Source organism: Alosa alosa, chromosome 18 (assembly GCF_017589495.1).
Source record: "Alosa alosa isolate M-15738 ecotype Scorff River chromosome 18, AALO_Geno_1.1, whole genome shotgun sequence".
Taxonomy (NCBI): domain Eukaryota; kingdom Metazoa; phylum Chordata; class Actinopteri; order Clupeiformes; family Clupeidae; genus Alosa; species Alosa alosa.
Genome location: NC_063206.1, coordinates 23,548,858 through 23,561,512, shown reverse-complemented (window position 1 = coordinate 23,561,512; position 12,655 = coordinate 23,548,858). Strand labels below are relative to the sequence as shown.

The 12,655-nt window shown below is 44.3% G+C and overlaps 1 protein-coding gene across 2 annotated transcripts in view; it reads right to left on the bottom strand.

Moving 5' to 3' along the window:
• Positions 1-306: 306 nt before the first annotated feature.
• The window catches only part of LOC125311636 (SLX4 interacting protein), a 49,467-nt gene continuing 37,118 nt past the window's right edge, over positions 307-12,655 (bottom strand). For both annotated transcript variants that reach the window (XM_048269890.1, XM_048269891.1), the window contains exons 7-8: positions 2,187-2,293; positions 307-2,052 (exon numbers count right to left, since the gene is read on the bottom strand). In XM_048269890.1, the coding sequence (XP_048125847.1) occupies positions 1,065-2,052; positions 2,187-2,293 (1,095 nt within the window). In that variant the 3' untranslated portion in view covers positions 307-1,064. The remainder of the gene's footprint in view (positions 2,053-2,186; positions 2,294-12,655) is intronic.

Genomic DNA, 12,655 nt, shown 5'->3' with positions numbered 1-12,655 from the left:
AGCCTGAACACACTGCAAAGATCCAGCACTAAGGCCACGATTGACCAGAACTTTCCCTCCTAACAACAGTAAGAAACATTGAGCAGAAGAAAAGCAACAGGTAACTTAATTGTATATCTGTTACTGCAGAACTTCTTTTTTACTGATGCCACTTATTGTTGCTTTGAGTGGATACCATTTGAATGACAGTGATTTGAATTTTTGTTGTATACACAAACAGCTCAAGGGGAACCCAAGAGACAGGCCAGACCAATTTGTCACATTGGAAGAAAACGGCAGGGTTTGACTACAATGAAAAAAAAAAACTTTCAGCATTTTTTTTTATTACATAAACAATCAAAATAGTTGGTTACAGATAGTATGTGTGCCACTCTAATTAATTACAGCCAGATGCCCTTGCATGATGTAAGTACAAATGGGTAAAAAAGACAGAGGTTGTTTGTACCGTCATGTGTTTATGAGAAATGATGTGTGTGACATGCAAGTGGAATGTTGACTTCTAATCATAAGCGTAAACGGAACTACGTCTCTGCTCACAAAAATTGTTTGGCAACAACAAAGACAAACAAACCATCCTATCCTGATCGCCATGACGAGCAAATTAGTTGGCTCCAGGGCAACAGACGAAAACTACTTAAAGGCATTTTTTGTATGTGAAAACACACAGAAATCAATCATAGATCTCTGCTAAAGCCTGAAGATTTGATATTTCAGACACATGGAGCCAGGGTGATTTGGGCTTCTTGCCATGGGCGTCCTCCGTGGCTCCTAGTAGTCTGAAATTCAAATCTTCAGTAGAAGATTAAGTCTTTAAACCGTGTACTGTGAAGAACTAATGTTTTGAGTATGTATGAATGCGTTGTTATTTATTTACGTTTCTCATTTACAATTTGTTGGAACCAACTCATGTAGACTCCATTCCAGACTAAAGTAATATGACAAAGACAGGGAAAACGTATGATACTGATTGTGCACGGGAGACATTTAGACTGAGTAAGTGTGTGTGTGTGTGTGTGTGTGAAAGGGAGAGGGAGAGAGAGAGATTCCATGACTGTGTGGGTGCATCAGAGACAAAGCGCAGTGTGCAGAGACATGCAGCAACATCCATTTTGCGTGGCGTCAGGCATCTTTACTGCAGCAGGCCTAGCTCCCTCAGGACTTTTTGGGCCGCCGTAGTCGAGATGTTCTGGCTGCGCTCGGCCTCCCCCCTCCTCCTCCTCCTCCCGCTCCTCCTTCTCCTCCTTGGCGGCAAGTCTGGAACCAATAGAGGAGCCAGAGGATACAGGCTTGACAGATAGGCCTCTCAGACTTGCGGCCAGCCTGCTTGAGTTTGTCTGCTCCGCGTTACTGATGCGGAGGGGGAGTCGCCCGGACTGATTACCATGTTCCGCCTCTTGTTCCACCTCTAGCACACACTCCAATAGCTGCGGAGAAGGTGGTGGTGGTGGCGAACAGGGAGAGGGTCCAGGCACGGAGCTCCTTGTTGAGGCCCTCTTGGAGCTGTCAGGCTGCTGCTGCACCTCTGTGGTTGGCTCTGAACTCCCTCTGACGCAGAGACGCTTTGCGTTTTGCTTAAGCAGGCCCGCCTGTAGGCAGACGGCTCTTTTCCTGCTCCTGCCACTGACGCTGTTGTTGCTGCTGCTGCTGTCGTCCCCCACGCAGGGCTGGGCTTGTGGGGGAACGGTGGTGGTGGTGATGGCGGCAGTGGTGGTGGAGGTGGTGGGGTCACTGTTGCTCTCCTGCTGCTGTGGGTTGGCAGACACTTTCCGGCTTGCGGTCCCCGAGCGCTCATTCCTGGGTTTGGAGCGAGGCGCCAGCACTTCACCTTCTCCCCCCTCCAGGCAGGCGCCCGCGGAGCTCGCCACTATGCCCCCCAGGAGCCCACCGACAACCGCGCGCCCACCCACATCCCTGGGACCGGAGAGTGGTGGCACCACATCTCCCTGCGCCGCTGCAGACGAACTGGACAGGCTCAGTGCCTCCGGCTTGCCGTAGTTTTTGTTCAGTGGGTTAGGGTTTCTGGGGTCGACCTGGGCGCTTGCTTGCTTTACCCTGTGAAAAACACGGGAACAGCTGTGAGCAAAAGAGACCGACCTTCTGAAGTGTGTGTGTGTGTTTTTGTCTAAGCTCTCTTTATTGTCACGTTCCCAGCATTGGAAAAAGTTTTGTGTTGGATGGTAACTCACATCTTTTGAAGGGCGGTCCTCTTTGTTATTGCTGAGCTGTTTAATGGGTCTAGGGTTTCGCCCCGTCCGGAAAAATACTCCGAGCTGCTTTGTCCACCCTGTTCCTCCTCAAAAAAGACAAACAGCATAAAAAATGTTTAGAGCGAACTAAAAAATATTATGTTTGGCCACTCTTTGGAAACATTTTGCCTAATGACAAACCTCTGTCACAGCTACACCACTTACATACACTTCACATTCAGATCAACTGAAGTGGCAACTGAAGTACATGGTTCAAGCAAATAAAAAGAAACCTCTTTGTATTATTTGGAGATATTTGCTGTTGTCATGGGAGCAAACCCATGGGGTTCTATTTTGTTTTGTGCCGTCTCTGGGGCATAATCAAAGCAAAACAAAACAAAATCTAGAAAATAGGAGCATTGGCTGGCAAACTGCTTTCTTTACCTTTAGCGATGTCAAATGCCTCGGCAAGTCTGCCCACCATTTGATCCGCAGACACGTGTGTGTGTCTGTGACTGTCAGGGTCTAGCGGCATGTGTCTATAAGCACTCGCTGGAACCTATTATTAGGGTGCTGTTGTGTGTCTAAGAGGTCCCAGCAACAGACCTGAGCTATGAACTTATCGGATTTCTCTGATTGTAATACAAGAGCACATAAAAAATGGCTATGCTATAGAGCCTCCAGACAAACATAGCTTCACCAAAGCTAACACAAAGGATTAACCTGGCCTTTCATCCAGGCAACTTCAAAGGCCTCTTAAAATAATAATGTCTGTCAAACAGTTATGTGCCTAGGCGTGAGCATAGCAGTGGTAGGGACTGGCCCGAAGCGTCTTACTGAGAAGGCAGATTGTAAAACATGTTGGAACTCTACCATCCTGGAGAAATGGCAAGGTAGCTGGAGGTGCGTGGGTGAAGGCAAATCATTCCTGATGTGAAAACACACAGGGCTATAGGTACCATTATTGGACAGGATCACACAACTTATTATGCACAGTAAAGTATGACAACATATGCGACACCCTTTACATACATAAATACATTGAAACCTGTAAACAATCAAGGTAATTAAATATAAAGGAATATATTGTAGGCATGATAATAATGGGAGGAAAAACATTACATTACTTTAATACTTTTATATTATCTGTCATTTCACAGATGCTCTTCTCCAGAGCAACTGGACTAAACTCACAACCTTTAGGTGCATCAGAACAGTTGGTTCGATTTGTTAATTTGTCTTGGTCGTTTTGTCTATGAGTTTATCGGAGCGAGTGTTCCACTTTTGGCGTTCCACTTGCTACCCCCCACCCCCATGAACATGAAAAAGAAGACAAAGGGACTCACTGACCCCTTCTACCTGCCACGTGCTTTTGACAGTCAATGACGACCACTGATCAAGCCACCCGTCCTTGACTGAACACAAACAGAACATGCGCTTGTGTGTGCTGTTGACCCCAAAGACCTTGCATGATGAAGCAGTTCAGTATTATTCATAAAAACAAGCCTTCTGCCCCTCTAACCACCATCCCATACCAAAATTAACTTCCATTACCCAGACTTCCAGATAGCTATTGGCTATTAGATCTTCTCTATGAGGCACCAGAGAGGACACACTCTCATCATCTCATCTCTATTAGATGGACCCAGAGGACCAGAACAGCTTTGGTTAACAAAAGGCTGGACCCCTGACACTGTCCACAAGGCATTAAGTGTGATTTAGTCTGACTGACTGTATAACAAAGGAAAATCGCCATCGGCCAAAAAAATATCAAAATATCTTTCACCTTAAAAAGTGCCTATTTGCTCCGCTCCGGATTTCATTTCAAATCAGTGAGACAGCAACAATGCCGTTTCACTGTAGTTCCCCTCTGTTCCCAACGCCCCCCGCCCCTCACTCCTCTGTCCAGGGGTTTGACTAAACACGAGTTTTGAGCGTTGGCACTGCAGGCCGTGGCGGCTGCTGTGCTGTGCTGAGCCGAGCCGAGTGATTGCTGTGCAACCTGGGCTTTGGCAGCGATGCTGGAAGCGCGGTCGAGGAGGAATGCACAAGGAGGTCTGCTCTACTCTGTGCCGCGTCGGGGAGAGGAGAGGAAGAGAAACAGAGCTCCAGAGACCCAACCCCTGACCTAAGCACTCTCTCCCTTTCTCTCTCGTCTCTCTCTCTCCTTTTCTCTCTCACTCTCAGTCTCTTTTTCTCTTCCTCTCTTTCTGTCTGTCTCTCTATCTTACTATCTCTTCCCCTCTCATTTACTCTTTCCCTCTTTTTTCTCTATCCCTCTATCTGCCCCCCTCCTTCCTTCTGTCTCTTTCCCTCCAGAGTGCCCACGGAGACAAGCATCCAGACCCCAGCAGAAACAGACGACTGTCTTTGTGCAAGAGGAATTTATGTCAAAGTGTGGGCAGCTAATGTCTCTGTGTCTCCATCAGACACAAGACACAGGCGCACACGCACACACACACACACAAAGACTGTTGCTTTGGACCCGGTTTTCCCTGTGAAAAAGGTTAAATGGGTTCTGAGGGGATCTCCAGACTCACAAAACCACAGATCACCACCACCCATGCACAAGAGAACACACACACACACACACCCATGCACACAGACACAGATACACACACACACACACACACACACACAGGCATGGACATAAAGAAGTTCCACCAAACATGTGGAAGGCAATTTGCATGGACATGCTTTGATATTCATTACACAAGCTGTTTGAAAAAACTTGAAAGAAAGGACAACAATGAGGCAGCGATAACTTCCTCTGAGAAAGTGTTCTATGAAAACGCTTCTTTCCCACTCTGCCAACTCTCAGAGGGAAGACAGGAGAGAGAAAATAGTGAATTTGTTGGAACACAACAAAAAATGAGCTACTAAAATGAAGAATGAGAAAGGGAGTGTGAGAGAGAGAGACGCAGACAGTAGAGGTACCAGTAAGTAAGTAAGTGTGTGTGTGTGTGTGGAGGGGGGGTTGTATTTTGAAAGCTGAATAATTAACATGAGCAGCATGAGTCAGGGCTGTGAAAAGTCTGTGGGAACCAGAGAGGTCTAATCTGAGAGGAATGATGCAAACTCCCCGGGGCTGGAACGCATCCACCGAGGCACCGAGGCCTGGAGAGAGCCATAAATAAGACAGCACTCACACTAATGCCGCTTCTACTGCGTGCTGCCACTGCCGCGCACCAGGGTCTGCTCAATAACAGGCCTACTAAAATCCTACCAAGGCGGCTTACAGGCACATCCACTGGAGCACTAAAAAGGGCAGAACTTAAACTAGAGAACCCAGTCACACAGGCTGCAAGAGATAAAATAATTGAGCTTGATAAAGGTTTTGAGTTGTTTTTTATGTTGGAGAACTGGATGAAACTTCAAAGCAGTGGAAAAGATGACAATCCTTTCTGACTGAGCCTGAGAACGGTCAGATTTTTCCCCCCGCCCTGACGTGAGATAACGGAGTGAACAGCAAAGAGATAAATGAATTAGCCTACTCGAGTTTACACTGGTGAAAGATTGGCAAGTGAGATTTTCTATCGCCAAAGACGTCCATCTATTTTTGTGATGCTGATGGGAAAATAAATGTCAGGCCATGGCTGTCATAGCTTGCTGTGTCTTCAGCAGAGAAGAGCTGGATAAGCGGACTTCACATGCATGTTTGCCACGTCACTGGGTAAAACAACACTAACCAAAGATGTCCTCTGCTTCATTTGAATGTAGTTTTTAAAACTGCTGTAAAGATTCATCTAATCTAGTGAGTTAACTGAATAGACTTGCTTAGTAAACACTAAAAGCAGCATAGTTGGTAGGCACTGTTAAAAGCTAGCTAGCTGTCTGATATTTAGCTGTTTGTACATTTTTGCAAGAATTGAGTCAGAAAAGAATAAATAGTGAATAGCTTTAAAAGTTGTCAGGGTATACAATTTTAATGAGAAAGCACCTTTTGGCTGATACACAAAGCCACCAACCATAGACTTAACTAAAGGCCTCAATGTTCCAGTTAACAGAAAAGGTCTGTGATTGGTTAATCAAATGGACAGAGCCACTCCGTTGACTTGATTGGAAAGAAATGAAGTGGGCTTAAGCCAGTTTCCTATTGGGCATCAAGCTTGGTGACATAGATGTGATGTTGAGCAACAGAGCAACTTGGGGTTAAGTGCCTTGCTCAAGGGCACAGCGGTGGACGCTGATAATTGATTGAACCCACAACTTTTCAGGCTACTGCATGTTAGACTACCCCCTTGGTTATTCTGAGTTATCCCAATGTGTTACACAATACCGTGATTGACAAGGCAGACAGCCAATGAGCTGAAATGAAGGATTCTGACAATGTTTCCAGCAATGAGGAAAAAAATCATTAGACAGACGGCAGTGATTTTGGGCTGGACCAACAGTGTATAAGTGGTAGACAAAAGTCATCTTAGTAGTAGTACTTTATTTAATTTCTCGGAAAGTTCATTGAGGGAATCCCTCATTTACAATGAAGCCGAGATTACACGGTCACAAACCAATTAAATATACTATATAAGTAGAGGAAGAGGAATGCACTCTAAAATACAATAAGATATGACTTAAAAGAAATCGATTAAAATAAGGGGTAAAATAAAAATAGATGAATATGTATATAAAAAGACTTATAAAACACAATAAGACAATAAAAAGCAATAAAATAACAATAAATGAACAATAAAATAACATAAAACACATAAGGGATTTAAACTGATTAAAAGATGGCAGAGTCCTTACATTTAAAGTGCGCTGGAGACTGTTCCAAGAGGAGTTTGAGATTAAAAAAGGCTTCCTGTAGAGCATTGAATGCTAGTTAGAGATTAATAATAGCAAGTTGGACAGTATCATCATACAGATGTAAATGAGAGCCATTTACGGAGGCAATATCGTTGATGTATATTGTAAAAAGGACCGTCCAAAAACGGACCCCTGGGGGACGCCCGTAATGATTAGCAAGAATTCAGACTGGGTATTCGTGGATCTTACACACTGAGATCGCTGCGAAAAGTAGTCCTGAAACCAGTTACAAGCTCTCTCATCTAGTCCAGGAGGATTAGATAACCCACAGTTTCAAACGCCTTTGACAGGTCAATAAAAAGAGCAGCACAGTGCTTTTTATTGTCAAGGGCAGTTATAATGTCGTTTGTTACTAGTGTGGCGGCAGAGATAGTACTATGATTAGCTCTAAACCCAGATTGATGCAGACTTAATAAACTAGTAAAAAATTACTTGAGCTGTTTGTTAACCAGTGATTCAAGAATTTTTGAAAGACAGGGTAGTTTGGAAATAGGACTGTAATTATTCAGGTAATTTCTGTCGCCTCCTTTTGTAGGGGGGTTACATGGGCCATCTTCCAGGGTGGGGAAATTTGCCTTGTAGGAGGGAGAGGTTAAACATATGAGTTATAGGCTCAGTGATAAAAGATGCTGTTGGCTTAAGAAAGACAGGATCTAAACCGTGTTCCAAATATTTATGCAAATTAGATTTAAGTGTCATAAACATTATTTTTTTTGTTTTTTAATTAAACTCATGGATGGAGCCTCAGGGCTCTTTGAGTCATTGAAATCAATCTCAGACACCTGTGATAATAAGTTTGCCAGGTGAGCCCAATCAAAGGAAAACTACTTAAGAAGGATGTTTCACATTATTAAGCATGCCACGGGGTTTCAAGCAATATGGGAAAGAAAAAGGATCTCTCTGCTGCTGAAAGGCATGAAATTGTGCATTATTAATGAAAACATTAGATATTTCCCGAAAACTTATGCGTGATCATCATACTGTGAAGAAATGTGTCGCTGATTCAGAGCACAGGCGGGTTCGTGCAGACAAAGGCATAATAAGGAAGGTTTCTGCCAGACAAATTCATAGGATTAAGAGAGCAGCTGCTAACATGCCATTGCAAAGCAGCAAACAGGTATTTGAAGCCTCTGGAGTCCAGCAAACCTCAAGGTGTAGGATCCTCAAGAAGTTTGCAAGTGTGCATAAACCTACTAATCGGCCACCCCTAAACAATGCTCACAAGCAGAAATGGTTGCAGTGGGCTCAGGAATACATGAAGACTAATTTTCAAACAGTTTTGTTTATGGATAAGTGCCGTGCCACCCTAGATGGTCCAGATGGATGGAGCAATGGATGGTTGGTGAGTGGCCATCATGTCCCAACAAGGCTGAGACGTCAGCAAGGAGGTGGCGGAGTCATGTTTTGGGCCGGAATCATGGGGAGAGAGCTGGTAGGCCCCTTTAGGGTCCCTGACGGTGTGAAAATGACCTCGGCAAAGTATGTAGAGTTTCTAACTGACAACTTTCTTCCCTGGTACAAAAAGAAGAACTGTGACTTCCATAGCAAAATCATCTTTATGCATGACAATGCACCATCTCATGCTGCAAAGAATACCTCTGGGTCATTGGCTGCTATGGGCATAAAAGGAGAGAAACTCATGGTGTGGCCCCCATCTTCCCCTGACCTCAACCCTATTGAGAACCTTTGGAGCATCATCAAGCAAAAGATCTATGAGGGTGGGAGGCAGTTCACATTCTGGCAGCAGCTCTGGGAGGCTATTCTGACATCCTGCAAAGACATTAAAGCAGAAACTCTCAAGAACTCACAAGTTCAATGGATGCAAGAATTGTTAAGGTGATATGAATGAAGGCGTCCAGAATTTAGCCGGATTTGAGGAGGAGCTTTCTATTAGGGTTGTGTAATAATTACACTTAGCTTTTCTCACAGAGGAAGTACAAATATTTTGTAATTGTTTAAAGGTCTCCAGACCTTCTTGCAAGAGACCAGGCTCTATTTCTTTCTCTCAGGAAGGCTGATAATTCAGGCGTAAACCATGGGGTTACCGTGTCTTTAATACGTAATGTCTTAAAAGGAGCGTGCTTATTGATGTGACAAACTGTGACAAAATTGTTTATAAAGAAATCAAGTGCCAGCTCAACATTCATAATTTCTGAAGTAAGATAAATTACTATAAAAAAAACGTCGGATAAAAGGGTTTGACTATTAAAATATTTAAAATTTCTCATTGTGAACATGTGAGATCTGGTCTTGGGTAACTTTGTATTTCTAATGCAAGCAACAAGGCAGTGATAACGAATGCCAAGCTCGAAGACACCACAGGCAGTCATTTTTTCAGTTCTATTGGAGAATATAAGGTCGATACGGGTAGACTGGGAGTGGTCTGACAGGTTTGGCCTAGTGATTTCCGTTATGAGCTGGGGCAAATCTACAGTATATCGTTAGTGACCCGTTTGAGGGAGCTGGAAGAGTCGTTAAGAATTAGAATGCTGTGCAAGCAGATCTGCAAGAACATCTAATGAGCTTGAGACAGCAGAGGGGGGTCGATAGACCCCTGCTACAGTAAAAGAGGTAGACCCTAAAATAATGTTAACAGCAAGAAATTCGAAGCTGAACCGATAAAGCATTTAAAATCATTACAGAGAGACTTGACGTGTAGATTACCACACCACCCCCTCTCCCAGAGGCAACTAAAACATTCAGACCCCCTTGAGGGAGATGGGATGGGGCCAGACAGAATGCAGTGTTTTCTCAGAGACTCAGGCCTAGTCCACACGTACCAAACCGATCTTTTTTTCCTCCGTCTTCCCTGGAACCGTATCAAGAATATTTGCTTCCAAACGGATCCATCTCAACACGACTCAACACGTTACTTCATGCCCCAGGCCTATAGGTGGCACTGTTTCTTTACAGAAATTGACCAAAACTTGCGCTTTACAGACAGAATAGGCTACGACGAAATGGCTAGTGCAAGGAAACCAGAATTGTTTGTGTGGACTGATGGTGAACTGTCAACTGTAGTCAACTGTAAAACTAATAAACTTTATTTTACGGTTTGTGAAGGGTGCAGTCCCGTCCTTTATTTGGCTAAGGCAGGTAGGCCTACTAATCACCTTAACTTTCTTTGGTTGTAGGATAGTCCGTGATTCACATTTGTTTTGGCTATCACCGCAATTAGGCTACTAAACGCAAGGCTTACCCAAGTTCTAGACTATTCTGTCGCCACATTTATAATATTGCTATAAAACCTTCGTTAGTAACTAGTAAGTAATTAAAAGTCAATACTTTTGCCGGCATCAAATTGCACATTCGCATTCAGTGTGCTACCATCGGCTTAACGTGAGTTCTAAGCGTCTTTGTATGCTTATATCTGATTTCACTCGACTGTGAATGCATGTATATATGTTGTAAGACATGTAAAATAAATGAATGACACATGCACTACGCACAAATTAATGTAGCCTAAACTTACACCACACTTTCCTAATAACTTAAGTTCTCTCGCGTCACTGACAGTAGCTAGAATGCATAAAAAAACACTGAGCCTTGGCATGAGTGAGATGAAAACAACCTTGCCACCATTGAGACAGTACGTGATAGCTGCTGGAAGCTTGACCCCTCTAATAGTAGTCGCCAAGCAGCAGGACTTTTTTGGAGCATGAGTCCTCATAAGAGAAGACAGACATGAGAACGTCATCCAGGAGAACCTCAATGGAGCGAAGTTCAGTCCTTAAGCTGGACACATCAGATTCCGAGGGAGCTGGAGAGGAAGAGGCCTCAGGCAGGCAAGCCTCTAAGTTCATAGTCCAAGTTAGACTGGGGCAGAAGCCGGACAGCCGGTTAGCGTTTTCCTAAGGCACTTGCGGCACTGCGACTACTTGCGACTCATGCGACTACTGAGAACAAATAGACGAGTTCTCCGAGTTTCTGCCTTATCTTCGTAATAATTTTTACAACCATTTACATTCTTTCCAACATGGTTTTATACACACTACAAAAAACGACATGCATCATACAGGTGTCTAACACACTGAAAACAAACTGTTACACGTGTAGACCACAGTAAGCCTTTTATTTTAATCCCGACTGCAATCAACCATCAATTTGCAGAGACCTGATATCCTTGTTTATCTTACACTTCCCCTCTGCCTCAATTAATTTGGCTGAGATCCACGCCTCCATTCCAACACAACCACCTTCAGTCATTTAGCAAAGCCCTCGAGGCTAATCTCAAAGACAATCCCTTTCTTAAACACGCAAGAGCACATTGAAACAGAACTTCTGTGGAGACGTTATGTCAACAACCAGACTGTGGCTCACTCCCATTTTTCGGTGGTGCATTTAATACGATTGGCAAAAAGGCCTCCCCGCAGCAATTTGAGAGTGCCTCCAGCTGACACCACCTTTGACGGGGGGGCCCACCTCGAGTGTAGCACACCTCTTCTGACTACCAAAAGCAATTAAGGCATGAATCTCATGTATCCATAAACTTACCTCTGCAATTGCGACCACACCCATTGATTTTGACAAGGATGGGTGGTTTTATTTGCCTTGGATTGCTCTTTGCAAAAAAACGTGTCATAAAAAACTTGCAAGGGCAAGTGAAAACACATCTGCCCTGCTCTTTGATCTGACTCTATGCAGCGCAGCAGGACAGCCACATCTCATACTTTCTTCCTTCCTCTCTCTCCCTCTCTCTCACTCCCCCTCTCTCACTGAGTGACACACACACACACACAAACATGAAAACATCCTGACCACAAGTATCTCGCCACATACACGCAGGCACACACGCACACACACACCTTCTTTCTCAGTCACCCACATTAATCTCGTCACGGTCAAGCAGAGCATGCATACTGTACGCGTAAGTGTGTGTGTGTGTGTGTGTGTGTGTGCATGTATTTGCATGTGCATCAGTAAACAGGAAACGTTCAAACATCTTACGTCAGAGACTGCACTATCAGCGCTGAATAATAAACTGTTTAGTCAAGTTAGCGGACAATTAGCTTTGGTTTTGGTTTTCCCCTAATACCAAGTGTGTGTGTGCCCGTTAATGCCAGTGATTTTCCCCACAGCACAGCACTGACTCCGGCTCCTTTCCCCCTCCGAGCATCATGAGTTTGAAATGTCTGAGCCGAACAGATGACCTGTCTACTAACCACACGTCAGGATGTGGCTCCTCATTCAGCCCACTGTGTGAGTGGCAAATAGTACGCTAGAGCCTTCACACCACACACACACACACACACACACACACACATGCACACGCACCATCCATGCGTCACCCCTAAAAACCCCACTTAACAACCCCCAAATTGTGATGAATGAGATGATGATTTGCTATGTTCTGTCCATGTCACAGCATGAACCCTTCACCCTGGCCATAGGTGTGTCGCCACAAACCCAAAGACCCCCAATAAACTCTGTTAACGGCACACAAATGATGATGAATGACATCATAATTACTTGGTTTTGTCCATGTCCCAGCACTGTGTGAATCTTTCACCTCTGCCCAAGGGTGCAAAGACTTTCTATGAACTCCATGACCCCACCCCATCAAAAAAAAAAGAAAAAGAAAAAAAACTTTACTGCCCACAAATTGTGATTTGTGAGGTTTCATCAAGATTTTGATGTTCTACCCACACATCTTTGCCATAGGT